At 56.1% G+C, this 21,854-nt stretch overlaps 1 protein-coding gene across 5 annotated transcripts in view; it reads left to right on the forward strand.

Annotated features, from left to right (window-relative positions):
* Positions 1-21,854, forward strand: part of AACS (acetoacetyl-CoA synthetase) — a 52,744-nt gene that overhangs the window by 26,962 nt on the left and 3,928 nt on the right. Inside the window, exons 9-17 of one of the 5 annotated variants that reach the window (XM_036080974.2) lie at positions 2,477-2,557; positions 5,771-5,895; positions 10,225-10,289; positions 10,435-10,557; positions 13,646-13,759; positions 15,432-15,557; positions 20,130-20,199; positions 20,660-20,718; positions 21,551-21,753. In XM_036080974.2, coding sequence (XP_035936867.1) covers positions 2,477-2,557; positions 5,771-5,895; positions 10,225-10,289; positions 10,435-10,557; positions 13,646-13,759; positions 15,432-15,557; positions 20,130-20,199; positions 20,660-20,718; positions 21,551-21,753 — 966 coding nt within the window. The remainder of the gene's footprint in view (positions 1-2,476; positions 2,558-5,770; positions 5,896-10,224; positions 10,290-10,434; positions 10,558-13,645; positions 13,760-15,431; positions 15,558-20,129; positions 20,200-20,659; positions 20,719-21,550; positions 21,754-21,854) is intronic. The other 4 variants (XM_078061117.1, XM_078061116.1, XM_036080994.2 and 1 more) reach the window with 4 other exon arrangements.

The following is a 21,854-nucleotide window of genomic DNA, read 5'->3' on the forward strand; positions in this document are numbered from 1 at the left end:
ACAGGTTTTTCTCCGTATGTCTGGTCAGGAGGCAGCCGACACCCGTTTACTTCGTACTTGTCATCTAACCAGGTCACTCCTCAGAGATACCATTCCTGGGTGCACTTGGTACTCTTCTACGACCGTGACCCCTCCTGGCCTCCTCATGTCATCCTGGCCTTGATGGGAAAGCTGCCTTCTGACTCGGGCGCAGTCCCCGCCTGGCGCTGCGACGTCTCCTGGGCCGGTCCCCGTGCTCCGTGGCCCCCGTGCCCGTGGCGCTCCTTCCGGGTGCCCTGGGCTTCTTGCCTGGCCGGCTCTGCAGCTCTCTCCAGACCCGCTTTCCCACTTCTCCCTCAGTTGGCTTAGCCTGGAGGGAGGAGAAAAACCCACGGGCTCTTGGTCAAACCTTGTCCTAGCCTTCTCTCCTCCCCCTGCTCAGAAGGAGGGGGTTGTCCGAGAGGAGAAAGCTCCTGTTCCCAAACGGCTTTCTAGCTATTGCTTCATAAGATGGTGGCATTTGAAAATCAAATACGGAATTTCTCTTATTCTAGTTCATTTAGCTTTTACAGATGTTTCCTATGCCTAGAAGCTGTCTGAATCCCTCCCATAAAAAGGGGACATTTACATTTGAATCATTTTAAAGCCTTATACAGCTTTTCACAGAGCGTTTCCATCAGAATGGGGAAAGGACTTAGCGGGGCTCCATTATTACCTGGATTTGGATTCGCTGAAGGTCTGATTGCAGGTTATATACACCAGGAGTCTGTGGGCGACTTCTCAGGAAGCCACAGGGCAGGAGGGAGGGGGACGCTTTATTTCTGCAAGTAACACTGGCCAAACCGAGTTGCCTTTTTGTAGGAGTGAGTTGACCATCCTGTTTTATTAAATCACGTCAGGTGTGTTGAGAGTGTAAGACGTCATTTGCTATGGTTGCTGGAATCACATTTTCCCTGGAGAGGGGAGCTCTAGTCTGCCTGGTCACAGGCCCGTTAACGAGCTATAGAGAGGAGCGTTTTTAGAAACCTTGTAGACGGGTGGGGTATGTGTGGCAAAACAACAGACATTTTAGGAAAAAACTGAAATGTCTAACTGCACTTTTATTTTTAGTGCTTTTTGCATAGTGAATGTCACTTTTTTAGGCGAGGAACATAAAAATGTATTAGATATAATGTGGCTTGCTCATAAAATCATCATGCCTGGTATATTTAGAGTATGGACAAGTCAGGAAAAATCATACTTATTCTGTCTTCCCTGGGCTCTTGCATCTCCAGAGAAGTGACTAAGCATCTTGTCTGTTCTGTTCAAGAGTTCCCTCAACAGGAACCTTGGCGACAGCGGGACGGAGGGCCACAGCGAGGGATCAGAGGGCCGTCCGCCTGCTGTTCCTGGTTTGCAGGCTTGTGTTTTCCGAGTTGACAAGAGATCTCAGAAAGCAGCTTCCCTCTTCTTTCTATGAAATTAAATTCCTCTTTTTGCTTGAGATGCACAAAGTTGTGTTGCTCATACTTCCTTCCCCTCAGACTCAGCCATAAATACTTAAAAATTAAGAACAAAACTACTGCTGTGAATTAAGGTTCATTCAGAGAGATTCTTGGGAGAGAAGCAAAGCCTGGCTTGTTTTGTGCCGCCTGCGAGGAGGGGGAGAAGGCACCAGCGAACAGATGTAGGGTTATGAATAGGCCCGGCTCAAAGCAGACAGCACTGATGAAGAAACAGGTCTAAACTAAATGACGCTTTTAAGTAAGAACACGGGAGGGGGATTTGCCGCGGGCTCCTGTTGTTAGGGAGCCCCTGGCCCTGGCAGTGGATTTGGCATGTGAACGTTTCATGCTCACTGAAAGAGTTCCTGAAGCGATTGTTGGCCCCAAGCGGGTTCCCCCACCCCCACCCGGTTCCGAGGGAGAGTGCTGGGTCTTGCAACTTTGCACCGAAGCTTGCGACCCCCTCGGTGGGGGGCTGTTCCCGACCCCCATGATGCACGCTCCATAAAGCCACCAGAGACCTGGAGTCTGCAGGTGGTCTTGGGGACCCTCAGAAAGGTCCTGCCCCCCACCCCAAAGCTTCTGTGCTGGGGTCTGACTGGGTGTTTGGGCTGAAGGCACGGTGTCGTGGTGCGAGGCTCGAAGTGCGCTGCGGAGGCGTGGCGGCCGTGTCCCCCCAGTGCTGCCCTGTCACCGTGCTTCCAGGTCCGCGTGCTGCAGGCACGTGCTGTCGTGCCGTGCTCCCGTCCCTCTGCCCCTGGCCGTGACTTTGCCTCCCCACTCCTCTGTGCCTGGGGCTGGGGTCCCACGGTGCTCCTGATCTGAGGCAGCTGAGCTCGCAGGCTGCTCGGTGACTCTCGGGTCAGGTCGCAGGGTGCCGCGGGAGTCCCGCTCATCCAAGCGAGCGCGCTCAGAAGTCTGCTTCCTCCGGGAAAGGGAAGGGAGGCCGGCTTCTCCCCCGGGGCTTTGCGTCTGGGCCGGTGTGCTCACACTGCTGTCCCGCCTCTCCCCAGGGCACCCTCATCCAGCACCTGAAGGAGCACGTTCTTCACGGCAACATGGGCAGCGGAGATATCCTGCTGTATTACACCACGGTAGGCGGGCTCCGAGGGCGCCAGGAACCAGGAACCGGGCTGTGTATCGGGGCGGGTGCCCTCCGGTCCGCTGCGCCCCTCCCGTCACTCGCTTTGGTCCCTTCAGGGCCAGTGTGATTGGTCACGGGTTTTGTGACGGGGGCATTCTCTTGCGTGAGCCGGGTGGGCCCAACGGGAGCCCACAGGTCCTGGTACGAGGGCGGCGGGAGGGCCAGCGTCAGAGAGGAGACGGGGCGAGGGAAGCAGAGTTCAGAGTGAGGTGGGGTCACGAGCCAGAGGGCGGGAGTGGCTTCTTGAAGCTGGAAAAGGCAAGGGAAGAGATTCCTCCCGAGAGCTTCCCGAAGGCGCACAGTCCTGCCGACACCTTCCCTTTGGACTTCTGGCCTCCAGAACTCCCACATAATGCATTTGTGGTGTTTTAGGCCGCTCAGTTTGTGGCAGTTTGTTGGGGTGGAAACAGGAAATGTATGCAGGTGGTTCTCCCAAGTACTGTGACAGCAGGGGTCCAGGTGTGGAGGCGGGTTGGGCCTGAGACTGCTGGGGACCGGAGCTGCTCCCCATTGCAGGACCAGCCCCGGGGGCCCTGTGTCCCTGCCGTGGGCGTGGGCCTGCGGCTCCGGCTGCCCCCACGCCAAGCCCATGTGTGCGCTGGCTGGCGCTGCCCTCACAGAAGGAGTTGTGGTGGTTGTTTTTTTAAAGACTTAGTTTATTTCTTTTAGAGAGCGCACGCAAGAGCATGTGAACAGGGGCAAGGTCAGAGGGAGAGGGACAGAGCCCGATGTGGGGCTCGATCCTGCAACCCTGAGATCATGACCTGAGCTGAAATCAAGAGTCGGGTACTAAACCAGCTGAGCCACCCGGGGCCCCACTCACAGAAGGAGTTCTGTTCTGGCCCGAATCCTCGCCGGTGCACCTTGTGGCCGAGCCCGGGTACCCAGCTGGTCTGCCTGGCCACCTCGCTTGTCACTGGGCTGTTTCACTAGAATTCTGGACAGGCTGCCGCATTTGCTGAGCAAGGACGGGGGCCCAGGGAAGGCAGATGGCACCGTGGAATACAATGTCCTCCGGGTCAGACGCCACTGGGACGTGGGACGGATGGGACCCTGTCTCCAGCACATTCTCCTGGCTTAGTGTGGGATATGCATCATTAAACCAGAGCCTGGCTTCAAGCAGTTGGGAGACACTCCTGTCCTTGTTGAACTCTGTAAGATGAACACTTAGGACGAGTTAAAGGAAGTAGTGTTTTATTCCAAAAGAGGAAAACTTGAAGTTGACTTTTTCCAACTGCAAATATCAAATGGTTTCAGAGTGATTTAGCTCCGTTTTCTGGATGACAATTCTGTGCTGAGTTTTTAAGGAAACCGAATGTGTTCCCAGCCCGTGAGGTTGATGGCCAGGGCCCTGGCTGTGTCCCTGGGGACAGAGCCCGGGATTCCACGCACTCACTCAGGGAGCACTCCGAATGTGTGGCCATGCACAGGCTGCCTCGTCACTCGGCATGTCCAGCTGAAGATCAAGGGCTTGGGCCCAGTGATTGGGGTTCCCCTCAGCTGCAGGGATTTATCCCCGACCCTCCTTCCCCCTCCCCCCACACAGGCCAGTGGTGCTGGGCACCGCCAGGCTCTGGGCCCTTTTCACGCAGAAAGCCCAGCAGTGTGATGGAGCGTCTTTTGAGTTGCAGGGAGACCCTGACAGGTGCAACGATGTTCAACTCAGCTGCCTCCCTGGGACTCACGGTTTAAGATGCCAGGGTTTTACATCGAGGGCAAGAACATAATGAGAAGAACTCAGATCTGGAGCGGTTTTCCCAAAGGCATTTCATTTTTCCTGAAGCATCCTGCTCGGGAGGGATGGGCAGGTGGCTTTTTCTGTGGAGCATGCTGGCGCCCCCAGCCTTGGGTGACAGCAGCTGCAGGGGTCCCCGCGGCCCGAGCCAGGCCTGCGCCGTGTCCCTAACTGATGGACTTTAAAAGCTTTCTCGGACAGTGAGTCGTCCAGGTCACTGTGCTGCTTGGGCTGCCCAGCGCTGGTTTCTTTTGTTAAGAATAATTCCTTAGTGAAAGAAACTCACCTAGGGATATTAAAACCTGGTGAAAAGGCAGCTCAACTAACTTGAGATTTTTGGGTGACCCCAGCACTGGTGTCGCTGAGGGGAAGGACAGGTAGCTTTTCAGGGGCCCGCTGGGTTCTTGAGCCCGTCACCCAGGCCGTCGGTGACTGCTTGCTGAGGCTCTGTGCTGCTTGTCTCTTACGCGCCCTCGTCTGGGGGTTCTTAGCCAGGCTGTACTGGTGGGCCGCTTGGGGTGCCTCGTGTGGTGCCCGGCCCCCCTGTGGGACCTGCACAAGGGCACGGGCGGGGCATCCTCCTGGCCCTCCGTGCCTCCCGGGAGGACATTCCTGCTGTCTGCTGGAGCTTTCCTCCGGCTCCCTGGCTCCTTGGTTCCCTTGCTGTGTTGGTTTAGCTCTGGAACCGCCCACAGTTGCCCCTGCATGGATGGGAACACCGTTGCCAGTGGGTTTGTGAGCACCTTTTTGCCTTAAAATTTTTCTTAACAAAAAAAAAGGCCTTCTTTGCATACGAAAAACATTCACATGCTGAGACATCAGGGTCCTCCTGGGCCGGGGGCGGCCGCGTTGGTCGTGCTCACACACGCATGTGCGTGTTCCCGTGGCACATGTGGACGCCTGCCCGGGTCTCTGGGTTTGTGCACAGCCACGCTTTCCTGCGTGGGGACAGGGTTATGCTGCACCCCATCTGCTGGCTTGTTTTACACGTAAGCTCAGAGACTGGTCCACGTCCGCGCAGGCCTCGTTCTCGTGAACGGCGGCGGTGGGCTGACTCCTGAAGGCTTGCCACGTGCTGTTCCAAATGTCTGATGCGGCTTCACGGATTCGTGTGCGGTGTTCCACAATAGATGTGCGTGTGTGGGACCACTTCTGTGTTGGTGGACGTCTCCTTGCTTTCCATCTCCCAGCAAGGCTGCAGTAAACTTCCTTTGGCCCATCTTAGCGTGCACGTGTGCATGGATCTGTACGGGAAACTCTTGGCGTGGAGTTGCTGGGGTGAAGCGTCGTGCATCGGAGATGGGCAGTTCTTGCCAGCTGTTGGCTCACTTTCAGGAGGTTTTCTAGGGACATGAGAAGCTGAGTGACAGAGGCAGGGGCAGCTGGCCCAGCGTTCTGTTGACACTGTGTTCCTTCTGTCTGTTCCAGGTCGGCTGGATGATGTGGAACTGGATGGTGTCCGCTCTTGCCACGGGGGCGGCCGTGGTCTTGTACGACGGCTCCCCCCTGGTGCCCACGCCCAGCGTGCTCTGGGACCTGATTGACAGGATAGGGTAGGTGCCCGAGACACTGTGCTCAGCCACAGAGCCGCCCTGCTGTCGACTGCACTAGCACTGGAGTCTTCTTGGGAGCGCTTGGCCCCCTGAGAAGGCGAGGGAGGGCGAGGGAGGTTGAAGTTGCCGAGGAGGGTGGGAAGGGGCAGGCAGTCCTGACAGGGACTGACCAAGGAGAAGGGGGCCACCCCCAGGGGTCAGGAGTGAGTCTGGAACATCAGGGTATCAGGAGAGGGAATGGGATCTTGTGTCTCTAACTCTGGAGCCTTAGAACTGCTGGAAAAGCCCAGGAGAAAGGGAGACAGGGCCAGCGAGGGTCTGTCTCACGCAGGGCTCCTGCAGCTCCAGGGTGGGCTGGGGTGTAAAACAGGCTGCCTGGGGGACGGTGTGGATACGTCCGTGGAGGGCAGGCGCAGAGCCCAGCACTGGGGCATTCACGGGGTCTGGGCATCCCACCGCCAGCCTTCTGAGCCTCATGGTGAGAGGACAGTCCTGCTTTTGTCAGCTGTCCCTGGAGTCTCCTTGGACCATCACAAGGTTCCTCCAAAATGCTCCTGTAGATGCTGCATGGGGGTGTCTGCCTCCATGCCGTCCTACTAATGGCTCGCTTCTTGGGCGGGACGAGCTGGGATCCCGAGGAGCAGAGGCCGAGCATGGGGAAGGATGCTGGGCCCTCCCTCTCCCAGTTCCCCTCCTCATGGTCACTGGTGGAAAGTGTCAGGAGACCGTTCTGTGAGTGCTTTCTTTGCTGATGAATTAATCATAACCGGTGGAAGCGTCCTCCCCCTTGCAGCCCATGCTCACTGTCGGCCTAATGATCGCGGTTCCGGGGGTGAGAATATAGAAGCAGCAGAGCTCCGGGGGCCTCTGACACGTGCTCATTACTCTAAGTTTGAGTCTGTTCATGGTGGGGAAGCAGAGGAACCACTAATGTTTTTAAATCCTTGGCCATTAATATTTCAAATATAACTTTGCCTGGTCTGGGTAATATTTAAATCCTGACATTTGGCTCACAATATTGGCGAGGAAGGTTATTTCCTAATGAGACTGTTTCCAGTGAAAGGTTAATTGAATCCCTGGGAACGGAGATGACTTTAAGAGCTTTACCCTTAATACCTGTGAGCTAGGCTCCAGGTGTGGACACTTTTTGGTGTGTGTGTATGTGTGTGTGTATATGTGTAACAGGAAGACAGAAAATATGCATTATTGGGGCTCAGTGCTAACGAATTTGAAGGATTAAGGGCCCCAGGAAAAGCCAGCTGTGTGTGTGTGAGTGAGTGTGAGTGTGTACGTGCACTCGTGTATGTGTCTGCCTGTGTGCATAAGTGTGTGCTTGCGTGGGCAAGAGTATGTCTGCGTGTGTGGATGAGTGTGTGTGTGCACAGGTTTGAGTGAGTACGTGGAGGTGTGTGTGTGAATGTGTGTGAGCAACAGGGAGTGCCTGTGTGGTTGCGCGTGCACGTGGGGGTGAGTGCATGGATGTGTGTGAACGAGTGTGTGTGTGCGCATGTCTGAGCATCCACGGGTATGTGGTCTGGGCCGACGTGGTAGGCACGTCCTGAGCATCTGCCTTCCGTCAGCCCTGGACGCTGCTGGAGACATGGCCTTGGCCCTCCACGGGGCCCCTCTGGACCGGCCGCGAGCTTCCCTGCCCGGGTCATGGAGGCCGGCGCAGCTCTGCGGCCAGGCAGGAGCTGGGGGAGGGGTGCTTGGGAGGACTGCGGGCCTCAAACACCTGCTCCGACTGCCAACGGCCATTGAGGTCAGGTGTGGCGGGAGACCTTCATCTGACCTTTACCTGTGCCCGCCTGCTGAAAATGAAAACTGGTCACATAAAATCCTACCTGTGTGTGGCGAGAGGAGCGGCTCTCCCAAGCCGGCCGACAGCAGGGTCCTTGCAGGCTGTTTCAGGGTCTCTGGGTTTTTAAATAACATTGACTAATGTAGGAAGGAAATCTTTGCCGAATAACGTGTCGGCTCAGAGACTTACTAACATGTCTGATAACAGAGCATTTATTTTGTAGACACAAACAAGGTTCTTCTAAAAGATGAATTTTCTTTGTCATTTGGGGTGTATTTCTGGGCTCTGGGAGTCTGGTTCGAGGAATATTTGGGTTAGAGTTGGGGCCAGAACTCTGGGGTCTTTTGTCCAGGCTTTGTGTGTACCTGGGCCAGCATCCAAGCCACCCGAGTTCCCACGTGTTGCCTGTCTCTGGGTAGCAGAGGCCTAGGTGGCGCATGGTGGGGCCTGATGGACTCATCTGGCAGAGTGGACTTGCTGGACAGCCGTCTGCAGGGTCATGTCCGCATCCTGCACATCTCTGGGTGTTTGCACCAGGTGCCCTGCTGGGCCCTGGGGTGTGCACAGCAGTGGTGGAGGCAAGTGGGTCCCTGTCCTCGTGGGGCTGCACCCAAATGGGGGAAGGAGAGAGAAAAAGTGCTGTTGGTGCCCTGAGGTCAGGGACGCTCCCCGGAGGCAAGGCTGCTGGGGTCTGAACCTCAGGCCTGGGGAGGGGACACGAAAAATGTTCCAGGCAGAGTGCCTGGCCCTAAGGTGGGACTGGGATAGGTGTGCGTGGGGAGACCCTGTGCTATGAATGTGAAGGGTAGATGTGGGGCCGGCTCGGGGATGGGGGTAGGAGGCTGGTCCCTCCGGGACTCTCAGGCTGGTGTGGACGGTGGGTGCTTTTCTGCATGAAACACGACACCACTGGAACGTTTGAAGCAACACAACCCGGTGTTTTTAAAGGCTAAGTGTTGCTCCTGAGTGGAGAATGAATCGGGGGGTGGCGGGGCAAGGGCAGACGCAGGGAAACTGATGGGTCTTTGGCGGATGGAGTTCCCCAGGCACAGGGTGGGTGGCCTTGGAAGCGCTGTCTGTGAGCTGCCCTTAGGGCACTGGGGCCGACACCTGTCCAGCCGGGAAGCTGCCTCATGCTTTGTGCAGTGACCCAGCAGTACTCCCGAACAATATGCAGTGCTGAGCACCCACACAAAGCTCCCATGCTTCGTGAGCTGAGTGTGTTTTTACGCATCTCCTGCAAGCCCTGGAGATGGATGGGAAGACCTTCCCGTTCTTCAGACAAGCAGGCCTGTGACCCCGGCCCAGCACCTGCTCCGGGTCTCTGTGCATTGCCAAGGTCAGGGTTCACAGGGATATGGAAAGAACCACAGAGAGCCATTGATTTTGGGGATGCGCAGAATAAGGAATGTTGTCTTGGTGTGGTTGGTGGTTGGAGATCTTGGTGCTGGTGGCTGGGGGCGGTCACTGCTCCACCACCAGAGGCTGAAAGCATGCCTTATCTTCTGTGAAAATGTAGCTATTCCTGAAAGGGTGACACCTTAGTCCTTGGAGGTGACCTTGAATTTCTGAACCAGACTGGCTGAGTTAATGCAGTAAACACGGGGGACGTGGGAGGTGCGAGGTCTCGGTGGGCAGCTTACTGGTGGCAGGGTGGTGGTCGTGAAGCGAAGAGGGGGGGCCGGGAGGGACAAAGGATAGCAGCCTCGAGGGGCCCTGCCCGCCCAGCCGCCCCAGCGTCAGACAGCACGTGGCTGTCTCCCTAGAGGGAGACGCCACACAGGGGTGAGGGGATGAGGTTTTTGCTGCCCGGAGGGATGCAGAGGGACCTGGATTTTGCAGCCTCCTTTGGGCCCGAAAGAGAAGGCATTATTTAGTTAGGAAGATGTCTGCAGGTCAAGGGCTGCCTGGCTGCAAGAACAGCTGGGAGGTAAATGGAACGATAAATCGCGCTCTCCCCCAGAAATACAGTGATTTATGCTCTGCATGGTGTCGTTCTCCGAGTGCGGACGTGGGGGAAAAGACCGTAGACTCTAAACGTTTGAAACGAGAAGAGCTGCGATTTTGTAAGTCATTTAAGAATGGGGGTGGGTCCTGAATGCCCAGGATGGGCCCTGCTCCCACAGAGGGTCCTGCCGCCCTCTCCACCTCAGTGGAAGGGGCTCGCGTGAGGCTGGAACTTGAGGGGTCTCGGTTTTCTGGCCTCCTTTGGTCCCAAAAGGGCAAATACCCTACAGTTGGGAAGATTGGGGGCTGATGTGCGAGTCATTGTCTCTCACACGGAGCCACGTGTTCAGGGGGCCAGGGCTCCGTGCGTGTTGGAGTCAGCGTGCATACCTGTCCCTGCTGAACCCCGCAGTCAACACAGGTGTTTGCTGAACACTGGGTATTAATTCAGCCCAGAAAAATGATGTGTCTCGGATTTTGCAAGCTTGCCAGAAACGAGTCACTAATTTTAGAAAGCTCTGGAGCGTGGAATGTGCAGGAGCCTTGAGAGTTTCTGTTTTCTTTCCCTCCTGTGCCCTTAGCATCACCATCCTTGGAACGGGTGCCAAGTGGCTGGCCGTCCTTGAAGAGAAAAACATGAAGCCAGGTCAGTACGCCCCTCAGGACGCTTGGCCTACGCCCCATCTTGCCAGCCAAGGAATCCAGAGCCGCTCTCTTACCTGTGTCCTGCACGCAAGCCAGAACAGAGGTGTCGGATTTAGTTTTAATCTTTCTGTGATTCTTCGCCCTAGTGGAAACCCACAGTCTCCAGACACTTCATACGATCCTGTCCACCGGCTCCCCTCTGAAAGCCCAAAGCTATGACTACGTCTACAGGTGCATCAAGAGCAGTGTCCTCCTGGGCTCCATCTCAGGTAGGGCTTGCACCGTGGAGAGGGGGTTCGGGAGGAAGCAGGGGCAGTGGGGCACGACCAGGCTGGCCCCCGCTAGTGTGCACAGCCTCTGACCCGCCAGGTCCACTGTCTTGAATATGTTCCAGGTAAACATCAGGACGCACATCTCTGCACGGTTGGCTCTTCTCGTTCATGATAGTTAAGTTCTAGAGAGTCGCTGACTTAGTGACCGCTGAACCATCGCTCCTGGGGGAGGTACACACACACACACACACACACACACACACACACGTATCTCATCTTATATTCTGGAAACAACCTTATATTATAATCTTATATTCTGAAAACAACCTTTTCTGGTAGATTCTGTTCTCTTCACCTTACAGAAGAGAAAACAAGGTTCAGAAGTGTTAACTGACTTGCAGGAGCAGCCCCCCTACAGGGTGCAGTGCGGCCGGCCCCCGGGCCAGAGCTTCTTGCGCCCCCTGCCCCTCCCCTCGCTGTCCCCCGGTCTTCTCTCAGCGAGAGCTGAAACCAGAGCACGGCACTGCCTTGTTGCCCCACAGCTGGGGATGTGCGTGGGGGGCATCTCGAGATTTCCACCACTCGGCTCATGTTCTTAGATGACCTTGAAAGCACCCCGAGTGTTGATCCTGAGGTCATACATTTTAGTGAGTAGGAGAATTTGCAAATACAGAATCTGTAAATAATAAGGATTGGCCAGGGATGAGAACAATTGTTGCAAAATTGTTTAAGTTCGTTAAAAGCTGGAAATTACCTATATGCCTGGTAGAAGGGGATTCATTGACTAATTTATGGTGCATCCTTAATTTTTGCAGCTGTTAGGAGGGATACGATGAAAATTCTTATTTAGATGGAAACATATTTATTGGTACTGAAAGAGAGTTGTGATACGTTGAGTGAGAGAAGCAGATTGCAGACTACAAGTGTGGTCATTTTTGTAGATCGAGAAAAGGAATATGTGGGGGGGGTGTACACCCGTGTGTGTGTATATGGGTGTTGGGATTTCAAGTGACGTTTTTTCTCTTCACTTTTTTCCCCAACATGAAGTTGTATGAAGACAATTTGTGCATGTTGCAAAGTATTCCGAATCCAAAAAGGAAATAGAGTGGTGTCCACCCCACCGCCCGGCCCGTCCTCCTTCCCCAAGGAAGCCTGTGGTTGTTTCCTGCCGGAGGCGTCTGTACGTAGGTGGGGGAGCGTGTGTCGATGGGGTGAGACCCGTTTAACTTAGGGTTCACGCTGTTCCATGTTTCCCCCTTAACAGCGTGACTTGGAGTTAATTCTGTCGTAGCTCATCACAATCTTTAGATGACTTTATTTTTCTGAAAACACGTCTTTAAAAGATGCCTTGTGATGTGCTTGAAGCCCGAGGCTGCCCTGCCAGCCCTCCGCCTTCCAGCTGGACCCGTGGCCCGAGGCTGGGGATCTCGAGCTGTTTTGGCGGGCAGGAAGGGCTGGGGTCCCGCCAGCATCTGAGAGTGGCCTTGGGACATCCCCTTTCCTTCTGAGCCTCAGTTTGCCTGCCTTAAAAGGGATGGATTGTACCATGTGGCCTCCAGGGGCCTTTCCATATGAACGCTGCCCGCCGTGTGGGTGGTCATGCCGGGGCTCTGGCCATTTATTTAGCAGGGTCATGGGCCTCATGACAGGTGACATCTATCAATGTTTGCTGCCTGTGTATCACTCTGTGGAATGCTGTGGATCCTGGAAACATGATAGCTCTCCTGTCCTGACACAAAACACTCTTCAAGATACTCCAGGGGGAAAAGCAGGAATAGGGTGGATGAGGTGCTCTGTGTGCATGAGAAGTTGTCTGTGGAGAGGGTCTCCGGCCAGGTGGCAGGGAGGCTCACATCCACTCCTCACCCTCCCAGAGTTCTGGGTCTTGTCTCAAGCGAGAGCCAGACGCATTACCTGTCCAGAATGCCGGTTTGCAGAAGCTTCGGGAAGTAGTCTGAGTGGTACTGCTGGCTGATCCGGTGCTGTCGGACCCTCAGCCCTGGGCTGGTGCTGTGCGCGTCCCACCGTCTTCCGGAGAGCATCCTAAGCCTCGGGGGGCAGCGCTCACACCTCCCCGGGGCCTGGAGTGCTGGTCAGTCCTTGCCGGCCACTGAGATGAGCGTGGTTCTCATTTTCATGGGGCACACCTGCCATGACCCGAGGTGTCAGGAGAAGGCAGAGGGGACATCGCACTTCCAGCCTCTGTCCGAGGGAAGAAGTACAATCAGCTTAGAGTCGAGGCCAGGATGAAAGCCTGCTGGTTGCTGGAAGCATCCAGACGTCTTACGTGGCTCTCGAGCGCCCTCCGCCCTGGGTCGTGTGCGCTGGGCATGGTGAAGGAGGGACCGCTGCTTCAGTTACGGGGCCGTATTCCCCGGCACACACACACACACATACACACACATGCACACGCACACACATGCACACGCACACACGCACACGTACGCAGAGGAGTTGCTGGGGTCAGGAAGCCGGCTCTGTGTGCCCCTCCCGCTCACGTCCCCCTCAGGGTCCCTTCCCGCCCCGAGTGCCCGAGTGAGGGGACAGTCGTCGGCAGCAGTGGGTCTAGCTTTGGGGGCTCCTGCCGTTCCTCTCGGTGCCTCTCCGGATCTGATTCCCTTTCGAGCTCCTTCCCGGCATTGACGTGCTTCCTACCTGAGACCCAGCGTGCACGGACCCCAGGGGTGCGGCTCGTCTGGCCGCAGCAGAGGGCCTCTGTGTGACCCGTCTGCCCAGGCAGTTCCTGTGGGGCAGAGCTCATGGGCGAAGCTTCCATTTTCTCTGAGCCCGAGTCTCGAATTTCATTGTGACCACGAGAGGTCATTTATTTTGTCTCTCATCCAGCAGGAAGACTCGGTCAAAAAATAAATCACCCAGACATGGGCGGTTTGCTGCAATTCCTAAATCACCTTCCCCATTTCTCCCTGAAAAGAAGCGCTAACCATCCGTGGATTTCTCAGTCTTTACCTGGAGAAAGAGCAGTGATACCTGTGTTTTGGGGTCTTCCTCCGTTGGTGTTCACAGTAAAGACCCAGGCTGTCTGTCTGTCTTCTGAAGTTTGGATCTCCTGTTCCTCTGTTTGCAGGCGGCACGGACATCATCTCCTGCTTCCTGGGCCAGAATTTTTCTATTCCTGTGTATAGAGGGGAGATCCAGGCCCGGAACCTGGGCATGGCCGTGGAAGCCTGGAACGAGGAAGGTGATGGCTTCACTAACCATCTTTCTTTCTGTTTCTGGGCGTGACTGGTAGCTCGGAAGCACTCGGATGTGTAACTGCCCCGAGAGAGAGACGGCCCAGCTCACTCCTAGCCACCCACCGGGCTCCCGTCCCCGGCCCCCTTGGGCCTGCCCGCCTCAGCAGTCAGTGTCGGGCGGGAGCACAGTGGAGAGCTGTGTTCAGGAACTGCAGGGGGGCCGTTGTTCTCCTGGCATCCAAACCCCAGAGACACTGCTCAGGCAGCCCCGCCGCCCTGCTGGTCTGACACCTTGACCCGGACCCAGTGGGGGAGCCGGAGGTTGGCCCCTCTGACAGTCTCAGGGCGAGCTTTTGCTTTGTAGCCTCTTAGTGGCTATTGGTAAATTAGCAAAGCCTGTTGGTGTCTCCAGCACCTAACAGGGCCTGGCCTGGCGTGTGGTGTGTGCACTGTACAAATTTGCCCTGCAGCCACTGTTATTTTAACCGGGCAGAGTGAATGGGGAGTTTGTGTGAGGAAGAGGGAGAGATGTCAGCCCTGGTGGTTCCACCAGGTTAGGGGCTGGAAGCCTGGATAGCACAGGAAGGATCTCTCCTTCTAGTTCACCGAAAATGTTGCCAGAGACCTTTCTGAAAATCAGTTCTTACTTTCAGAAGAGGACTTTTCCCTGGTGCTCACAAAAGTTCTCGGCCCCATATATCTGTTTTCTTCCCCACCGCCTGAACTATTTCTCTTGGTCTCCATCACTGCTACATTCTGTGGCCTGGTTGGGGGGAGATGCTCCTGGCAGAGAGAAACCAACGGCCGTCTCTTCAGCTTCCAGATGTCTGTCTGTCCTCTATCTCGGGAGTTCTGTGGGGTGGGATGAGCTGGGCCAGGTGAAGGAAATGTGGAAACTCCAGAGCCTCCCGGGACGCACGGTGGGATGGTGACTTCTCAGTGCGAGTCCCGCGGTGCTGTGCTGTGGAAGGTGCTGGATAAACGGGCCCAGTCACTGGGAGGGATGCTGTGCTGCCCTCTCTCCTCGGCCTCCCTGGCCTGTGCTGTGCCCGGGGCTGGAGACCGGGCGACCTGTGGAGCAAGTGGGACTCGGTGCAACTCCCTTAGCCTGCAAGTCGGGAGTACTGAGTGAAGGTGAAGTTAGGCAGGGATGTGGTGGTGCAGGAATTCCACCCCTGGGAGAAGTACTTGCCCATACGAGCAAGGAGAGGCGTGCACGTGTGTTCCTGACAGCACGTGTGCAGTAGGGAACAGAGTTGGGAACAGTAGAGCTTCCCCTTCAGGAGGAGTAAATGGCCACAATCGCACGTGAAGAATTATAAGCAGTGAAAACAGATGAACCGGAGCGCAGTGTGTAGCCGCTGAGCGAATCACCCCGACCCCACGCTGGGAGAGCAAGGCAGGGTGCCGGACGCACGCAGCGCGATGCCGTCTGCGCAGTTTGGAAACACGCGGGGTGACTGTGTTGTTCAGAGACACGTGTCGATGGAGTGAGCGTATTAATACACGTGTGGGAAAAATAAATTCCCTTTAGAAGAGGGGTTTGGGGAGTCGGGCGGGAAGGTCACCGGGGGTCAGTCCCAAGTAGGCTGTGTAAGCGGCGGAGAGCGTGAGTATGCGCCACGGTGTGTGGCTGCTGTGTGTGCTCGCGTTAGTTTTTCATTCTTCCCGAACCAGGAAAGGCAGTCTGGGGAGAGAGCGGTGAGCTGGTGTGCACCAAGCCGATCCCCTGCCAGCCCACGTGCTTCTGGAACGATGAGAACGGGAGCAAGTATAGGAAGGCCTATTTCTCCAGATTCCCAGGTAGGTCGGTTGGTCGGGGATGCAGACAGAGCTGCCCAGACTCCGCTGGGGCTGGGCCTTCGGGGTCTGGTTCTGGACGCACCCCTCCCGCTCACAGCTCCTTCCGCCGGTGGGGCCAGAACGAATGTCTCGGATCAGTATCTTGTCACATTCAGCTTGAAGCCATCATGTGAAACTGGAGTCTGGGTTAGTTTCTTCCTTTTTTTAAAGATTTTATTTATTTATTTGAGAGAGAAAGCGCATGAGTGGGGGTGGGGAGGGGCAGAGGGAGAGGGAGAAGGAGAGAGAATCTCAAGCACACTCCCTGCTGAGTGTGGAGCCCAATGCAGGAGATCTCAGGACCCTGAGAACACGACCTGAGCAAAACCAAGAGTCAGACGCTCAACCGGCTGAGCCACCCGGGCCCCCGTGGGGCGGTTTATGCTTAACTAGCCTCTGTGCGCAGAGCCCCCGGGCCCCATATGTGGCGGTTTGCCCGCGGGAGGGCTGCGGGCCGCAAACCCACCCAGGATTGTGCCTTCCAGTTCAGAGAGAAATGGCGTGTTCAGGAGGAATCTGGCTTGGGACTCTTCCTCTCTGCCGCGCGCACCCTCACCCAGTCCTCGCAGGAGTATTGGAGGAGGAGTGCTTTGGCGGTGGGATGATTTACAACCCGCCTGTCACTCTCACACAGACTGACATGCTCGCGTTTCATCTTCCGAGTGGCGCCTTGCCCCAGAGCAGGGAAGGGTTTTATTTAAAGCTCTGACTCCCGTCTCCCTCTTACCTTCGTTCGTCAGCAAGCTCGAGCTGGTGCAGCCCTACCAGTCACAGTGTAGCAAGCCTTCTGTCCCAGAGCGGTTTTTGCCAAGTGCTTGCTTGCTTCGGTCTCTAGAAAGGTAATTTGATTTTGCGTTGACCGCATGTGGAGGATCAGAGAAGGGCAGGTGGCCGTCGGGGGCAGAATTTGCCGTGGACCCCTCCCGTTTCTCCGCCTGGCTTTGCACGCTTGCACGTCCCACGTAAAAACCACCAAATCTGGCATCGCGCCCCCACGTGGGCGTTGGAGGGGCACCCCAGATGTGGCTTGGTCTCCACTGGGTACCTGCGCACTTGAGCCCCACCTGGGATCCTGCCAGCATGCAGCTGCCCAGACGGCGTGAGGCGGGATAGAGGGAGCTTAGAGAGAGAGAGAGGAGTCTTCCTCAGATGACCCTGAAGGACAGGGCGGGGGCCCCTGTCTTAGGAAGAGAGTAGAACCTCAGCTGGAGGATTCATCTAAGAAATCCATCTCTTGTCTTCTGCGGTACTGCTCACTGGTCTTTGGAAACTGTCTTTCCTATAACTTGTTATGTATACAGGTTAGCATGATAAATGTCTCAGGATTGATTTCAGAGTCTTTCTTTTTTTTTTTTTTTTTTTTTAAAGATTTTATTTATTTGAGAGAGGATGAGAGGAGAGAGAGAGAGCACATGAGAGGGGGGAGGGTCAGAGGGAGAAGCAGACTCCCTGCTGAGCAGGGAGCCCGATGCGGGACTCGATCCCGGGACTCCAGGATCATGACCTGAGCCGAAGGCAGTCGCTTAACCAACTGAGCCACCCAGGCGCCCCAAGTCTTTCTTTTTTTTGAACTTCTGGTATTCCCTCTTGGAGAAAACAAATTTTGTGACCTGTTATATTTCCAATTTTCCTTGGCTGCCAGGAAGCTCAGAGTTGAAATCATTGCTTGGTTGTAGCAGTCCTCTACTCCCAGGGCAGGGTTTCTGATTCTCTTTAAAGAATCTCATCATGTAGTCGGTTTTATAAGTAGTTTCCTCAGATACTTTCTGGGAGTAGGGGGAGATATATGAGCTAGTACAGAAAGAGGAAAGCAGTTAAGATAATGGGACTCTGAAGCTGTTGGTCGTGGATGGGAGGAACACGGGTAGAACCCAGCACTGGGACGTTCTGACACTGTACTGGAATTGGTGATGAAAGGAAACAGCTGGAGGCCAAGGTTGTCGTTTCTGTAGCAGGAAGCAAACTCACAGACGTCGACATCATTAGGCCAGGTGAAAATGTAAGCAGGCAGGGATATCCAAGAAATCAGTAAGCGAAAAGAAGAAGTTCAGCACAGAGGGAACAGTATCTCTTTTGTGTCAACTTTTAAAAGGAAATGTGTGTGTGTGTAAGTCTGTGAATAAATGCACAACAAAGGGTTATCTGAGTGGGGGAATTATGAGCTGTCTTGCTTTTCTTTATATCTTATCACTTTTAAAAACCTAGTAAAAATTTAAAGAGAAATTAAAAGCAGACTGAAGAAAGATTTAGACCATTCTGATTCTACAAAGCAATGATTTCAGCTCTGAGTTTCCTGGCAGCCAAGGCAAAAAGGGAAATAAAATGGGTCCAGGTAAGTGCAAGACACAGTCCACTCGGGAGGCCAGGCCAGCCCACCAACTGTCAAGACTTTGAGCTTGATGACATGGAGACAGCCAAAGTTTCCCTCAGCCCACACCAGCAGAAGAGTTCAAAGCAGGAGGAGGCCCCGAGTCGTAACTGCCGGAGTCCTAGGTCCTACCATAAGAGAAGTGTGTGCAGTTTATTCACGATGGCGCATCTACAGACGTGGAAAGCCATGCCATTGTTCTCTCATGCACAAAAACACATGCTCACCATAGAAGATTTCCTCCAGGAGGAAAGCCAGAGCAAGGCTGGGTCTCCCCCGTCGCGCTGGCGTGCTGTCACTGAAAGGGGGCGGAGGGAGCCGGTGTGGTGAGCACGGCTGGAACCGCTGGCTGGGGGCACGGAAGCCCGCAGGGAAGCCTGCATTTCTCTGCGGCGACCACCTGGCAGCAGAGCCACCCGCCCCGTGTGAATTCTTCCTCCCGATTCTGGATCGTACGAGGTGGAGGTGCTTCATTCACAAATGACAGTTCCTTCCGGGTGCATTTGCGTCTTCCGTTTTGTCTCCATTTCCAGGGCCTTGCGTTCATGGTCAAACTCCTGGGAGAGCCGGCTCTGCACAACCCAGACTGTGTGGAGGGCGGGCGCCTGGGCCCTGGATGAGAAAGGACTGGGGGTCGGGCGGGACGCGCCCTGCGGCCGTGTCTGCAGCCCTGTCTCCCCCCGACGGCGTCTGTAAGCCCGGGGTTCGGAGTAGCTGTCAGATGCGCTTCTGCAGAAACTTGGCGTGTTGCTTGCAGTCCTAGGAATGATCTTTTCCCCGTTTGTGTACATGAGTCTTTCTCAAGTCCCAGCAGGAGGAAGGGGTTTCTGTCTGGCGTGGGGAGGAGGGGAGAAGGACCTGGAGGCGCACAGCCCTCTTTTGCACCAGAAGAAATGAGCTCAGGAGGCCCTTCGTTCCCAAATTGCCTCCCAAGGACCACACCGCCTGCAGATGGACAGATGGCCCGGCCTTCATCTGGGCAGGAGCCTCAGTCGCTGCATGTGCAGTCTCGGCACAACAGTGAATGAGCAAGGGGACAGAGGCAGTACGTGGTCCCGGGTGGCGCCTCCCGGACAGGTGCAAGCGGACGGGGTTCGCACCTCCAGCCGGGAAGTGTCTCCAGGATTGCAGGGGAGGAGGTGCTCTCAGATGCCCTTTCTGGGCCGCAGGGACTCAGGGCTCATTTCAGGAGGCCAGGCTGCCCCTGGGGAAATGACTTCCAGGTGGCCGAGAGCCGGGGGGATGTGCTCTCGGTCATTCACACCCGTTTGGCCTCCGTTTGTGCGGCTGATCAAGGGTCACTGCCTTTGGCGGCAGGAGGAGGCTTCTGGCTGGTTTAATGGCTCCCTTGGCAATTCCCTTGAGGCGTGACTTCTCTTTCCTGTTCCGTGGGGGTGGAGGATGTGGCCAAGGCTGGGGCTTTGATCCCTGGGCATATTAGCTTTGCTGTATGCCAAGACGAGGGCCTCCCCGGGAATGTCGCCAGCCCAGGCCCCAGCTGCACACCGGGCCACATGGGGATGGCGCAGGTGATTGGTTTCAGGGTCACCTCTGATCCCTGCCCCCCCCCCCCATTCCCCTGCCTTCCTTGTCCCCTGGGTTTTACCAGCCAGTTAGCTCTGTGCACATGGCTTGTGCCTTAGCTCGGGCCTCTGTCAGTAGCCTCCCACTGGTCGTGCTCCTGCTATTATCCCACTCCAAGAGGGGCCCAGCCCCACCAGACCAGCCCCCTCCACTGTCCCAGACCACCCTGTCTTCCTAAAGCGTGCCTTGTGGCTGCTACCCTTCACTCAGAGGGCCTGCTCCCAAATCTCCCATTGACCTTCCCTGGCCGCCCCTCGCACCCTCCCTGCCGGGGCTGGTCCCAACCCCGTGAATTCGTGAGGCCCTTGTTGGCGCCTGAAGGAGTGGCGTTCTCTTGCGTGCTGGTGCGTGTCAGAACTGGGCGCACAGGGGCCCCTGCTAGACGCTGTGCTCCGGTGGCAGGAATGGTCTAGTCCACTTCTACCCCTGGGCCCCAGCCCCATTCCATACCTGTTTCTGTGCCCCAGCCGTGTCTGTTGACGAGCATCCTGTTGCTGTCCGGCCTGCCATGGGCGTCTGTCCAGGCAGCTGGTCAGGACCCCTTCCCCTCGGGGTGACTGAGCACCTCTGCCTCCCTGCAGGTGTCTGGGCGCATGGCGACTACTGCAGAATCAACCCCAAGACTGGGGGCATCATCATGCTGGGCCGGAGGTGAGGGTCTTTAGAGGGCTTCTCTTCCCTGGAGCCCCCTTTCCCGAGGCATCCAGGCAGGGACAGGAGGCATCCCGCGTCAGCTCCCCGAAGGCCAGGTCTGGGCCTGATCCACATTTCTGTGCCCAGAGTGGGGTGGCGGGCTGTGGCAAAGGTGTGTCCGTCCACGGTAGCAAGGGCCCTTCCAGAACGGGGAGCGTGTGGGTGCTGGGTGCACGGCATGTCTGTACAGGTGGGAGGGGGCAAGGGGGTGACAGGTGTTTCCACACAGAGGGGACTGCCTTGTTGTCTGGCTTGGAGTTAGAGAGAGAAGGTGACCGGCGGGGATAAGGAGCAGGGGAGGGAGCCTTCGTGACTGGGCCCAGCGTTGCCGTGTGGGAAGGGGGTAACTGCCCCCGCCCCCCGGGTGACGTGCCTCACTCAGGAGCCGCTGTGTGTCCGTGACCTTGTCTCTTTCCAGCGACGGCACGCTCAACCCCAACGGAGTGCGATTCGGCAGTTCGGAAATCTATAACATTGGTACGTATTTTCCCTTTCTCCTCGAATTATTCTCAAGTCATCCAGGAAGGAAGGAGGGTGTGTCCTAGAGGGAGCCCCAGAGCCTGCTTTCCAAAGAGCCCGCCTTTTGGTGTAACTCTGGCCCATTTGCCTCAGAGGCTGTGAGAGCATGTCCTTCTTTCTGGAATGTACCTCGTCCACATTGCTTGTAGCCGTAAAGCCTCAGAGGCCCATCCCTGTTCCATTACATTTTATGTTCACAGTGAGCAACCTTGGGTTGCTTAATTGTGTCTCGTCCTTTTGGGTGAAGAAGGAGAAGCACAGAGAGGTTGTGTGATTGCTGGAGGTCACATAGCACCATTCGGGACACCACATACAGACAGTGGGCCTCACAGCTGGAGAGTAGAGTCATCCGTGGACCTTTAAAATGCCCCACCCAGGCCCCAAAGTCAGCCTCCCTAGGAGGTGGCTTCCTACAGATGTCATGTCAAGGTTGTTTGTGTAGCCAGGATGGAGAAGTCCTGATCCATCTGCCTGCAGCCTTTGTTCCTCCCACCAATGGAGTCCCCACCACTGGTACTTGCTGCCTTTTTATTTTTAAATTAATTTGTAATTAAGCAAGTAAGGCCTGTGTTTGGCTTCTTACAAACATGTCGACCATTGCAGCTCAAGCTAAAGCTCCGACCCTTGCCAGTGATGGGCGTTCTTCTGCTTGTTCGCCCTGAGGGGCTCTTCCCAGGAGGGTGGAGGAGAGGCGGCGGTCCCCATCAGGCTCGGGTGGCCGGCCTCCCCCTCCCTCCTCACTGGCCATGGTGGGCGGGTGCGAGACTGTGGCCCCTTCCCGTCTCTGCAGTGGAGGCCTTCGAGGAGGTGATGGACAGCCTCTGTGTCCCCCAGTACAACAAGGACGGGGAGGAGAGGGTGCTCCTCTTCCTGAAGATGGCTTCCGGCCACACCTTCGGGCCTGAACTGGTGAAGAGCATCCGCAACGCCATCCGCGTCGGCCTGTCTGCACGGCACGTGCCCAGCCTCATCCTGGAGACCAAGGGCATCCCGGTAGGTCGGCCGCCGGGCTCGGGCTCCTGTCCCCGGGAGCGGCAACCAGAGCACCCTCATCCCCCCGAGAGCCCCCACACGCAGACTCATCTAGAAGCTTG

This window comes from Halichoerus grypus, chromosome 13 (genome assembly GCF_964656455.1).
Source record: "Halichoerus grypus chromosome 13, mHalGry1.hap1.1, whole genome shotgun sequence".
In the NCBI taxonomy this organism is placed as follows: Eukaryota; Metazoa; Chordata; class Mammalia; order Carnivora; family Phocidae; genus Halichoerus; species Halichoerus grypus.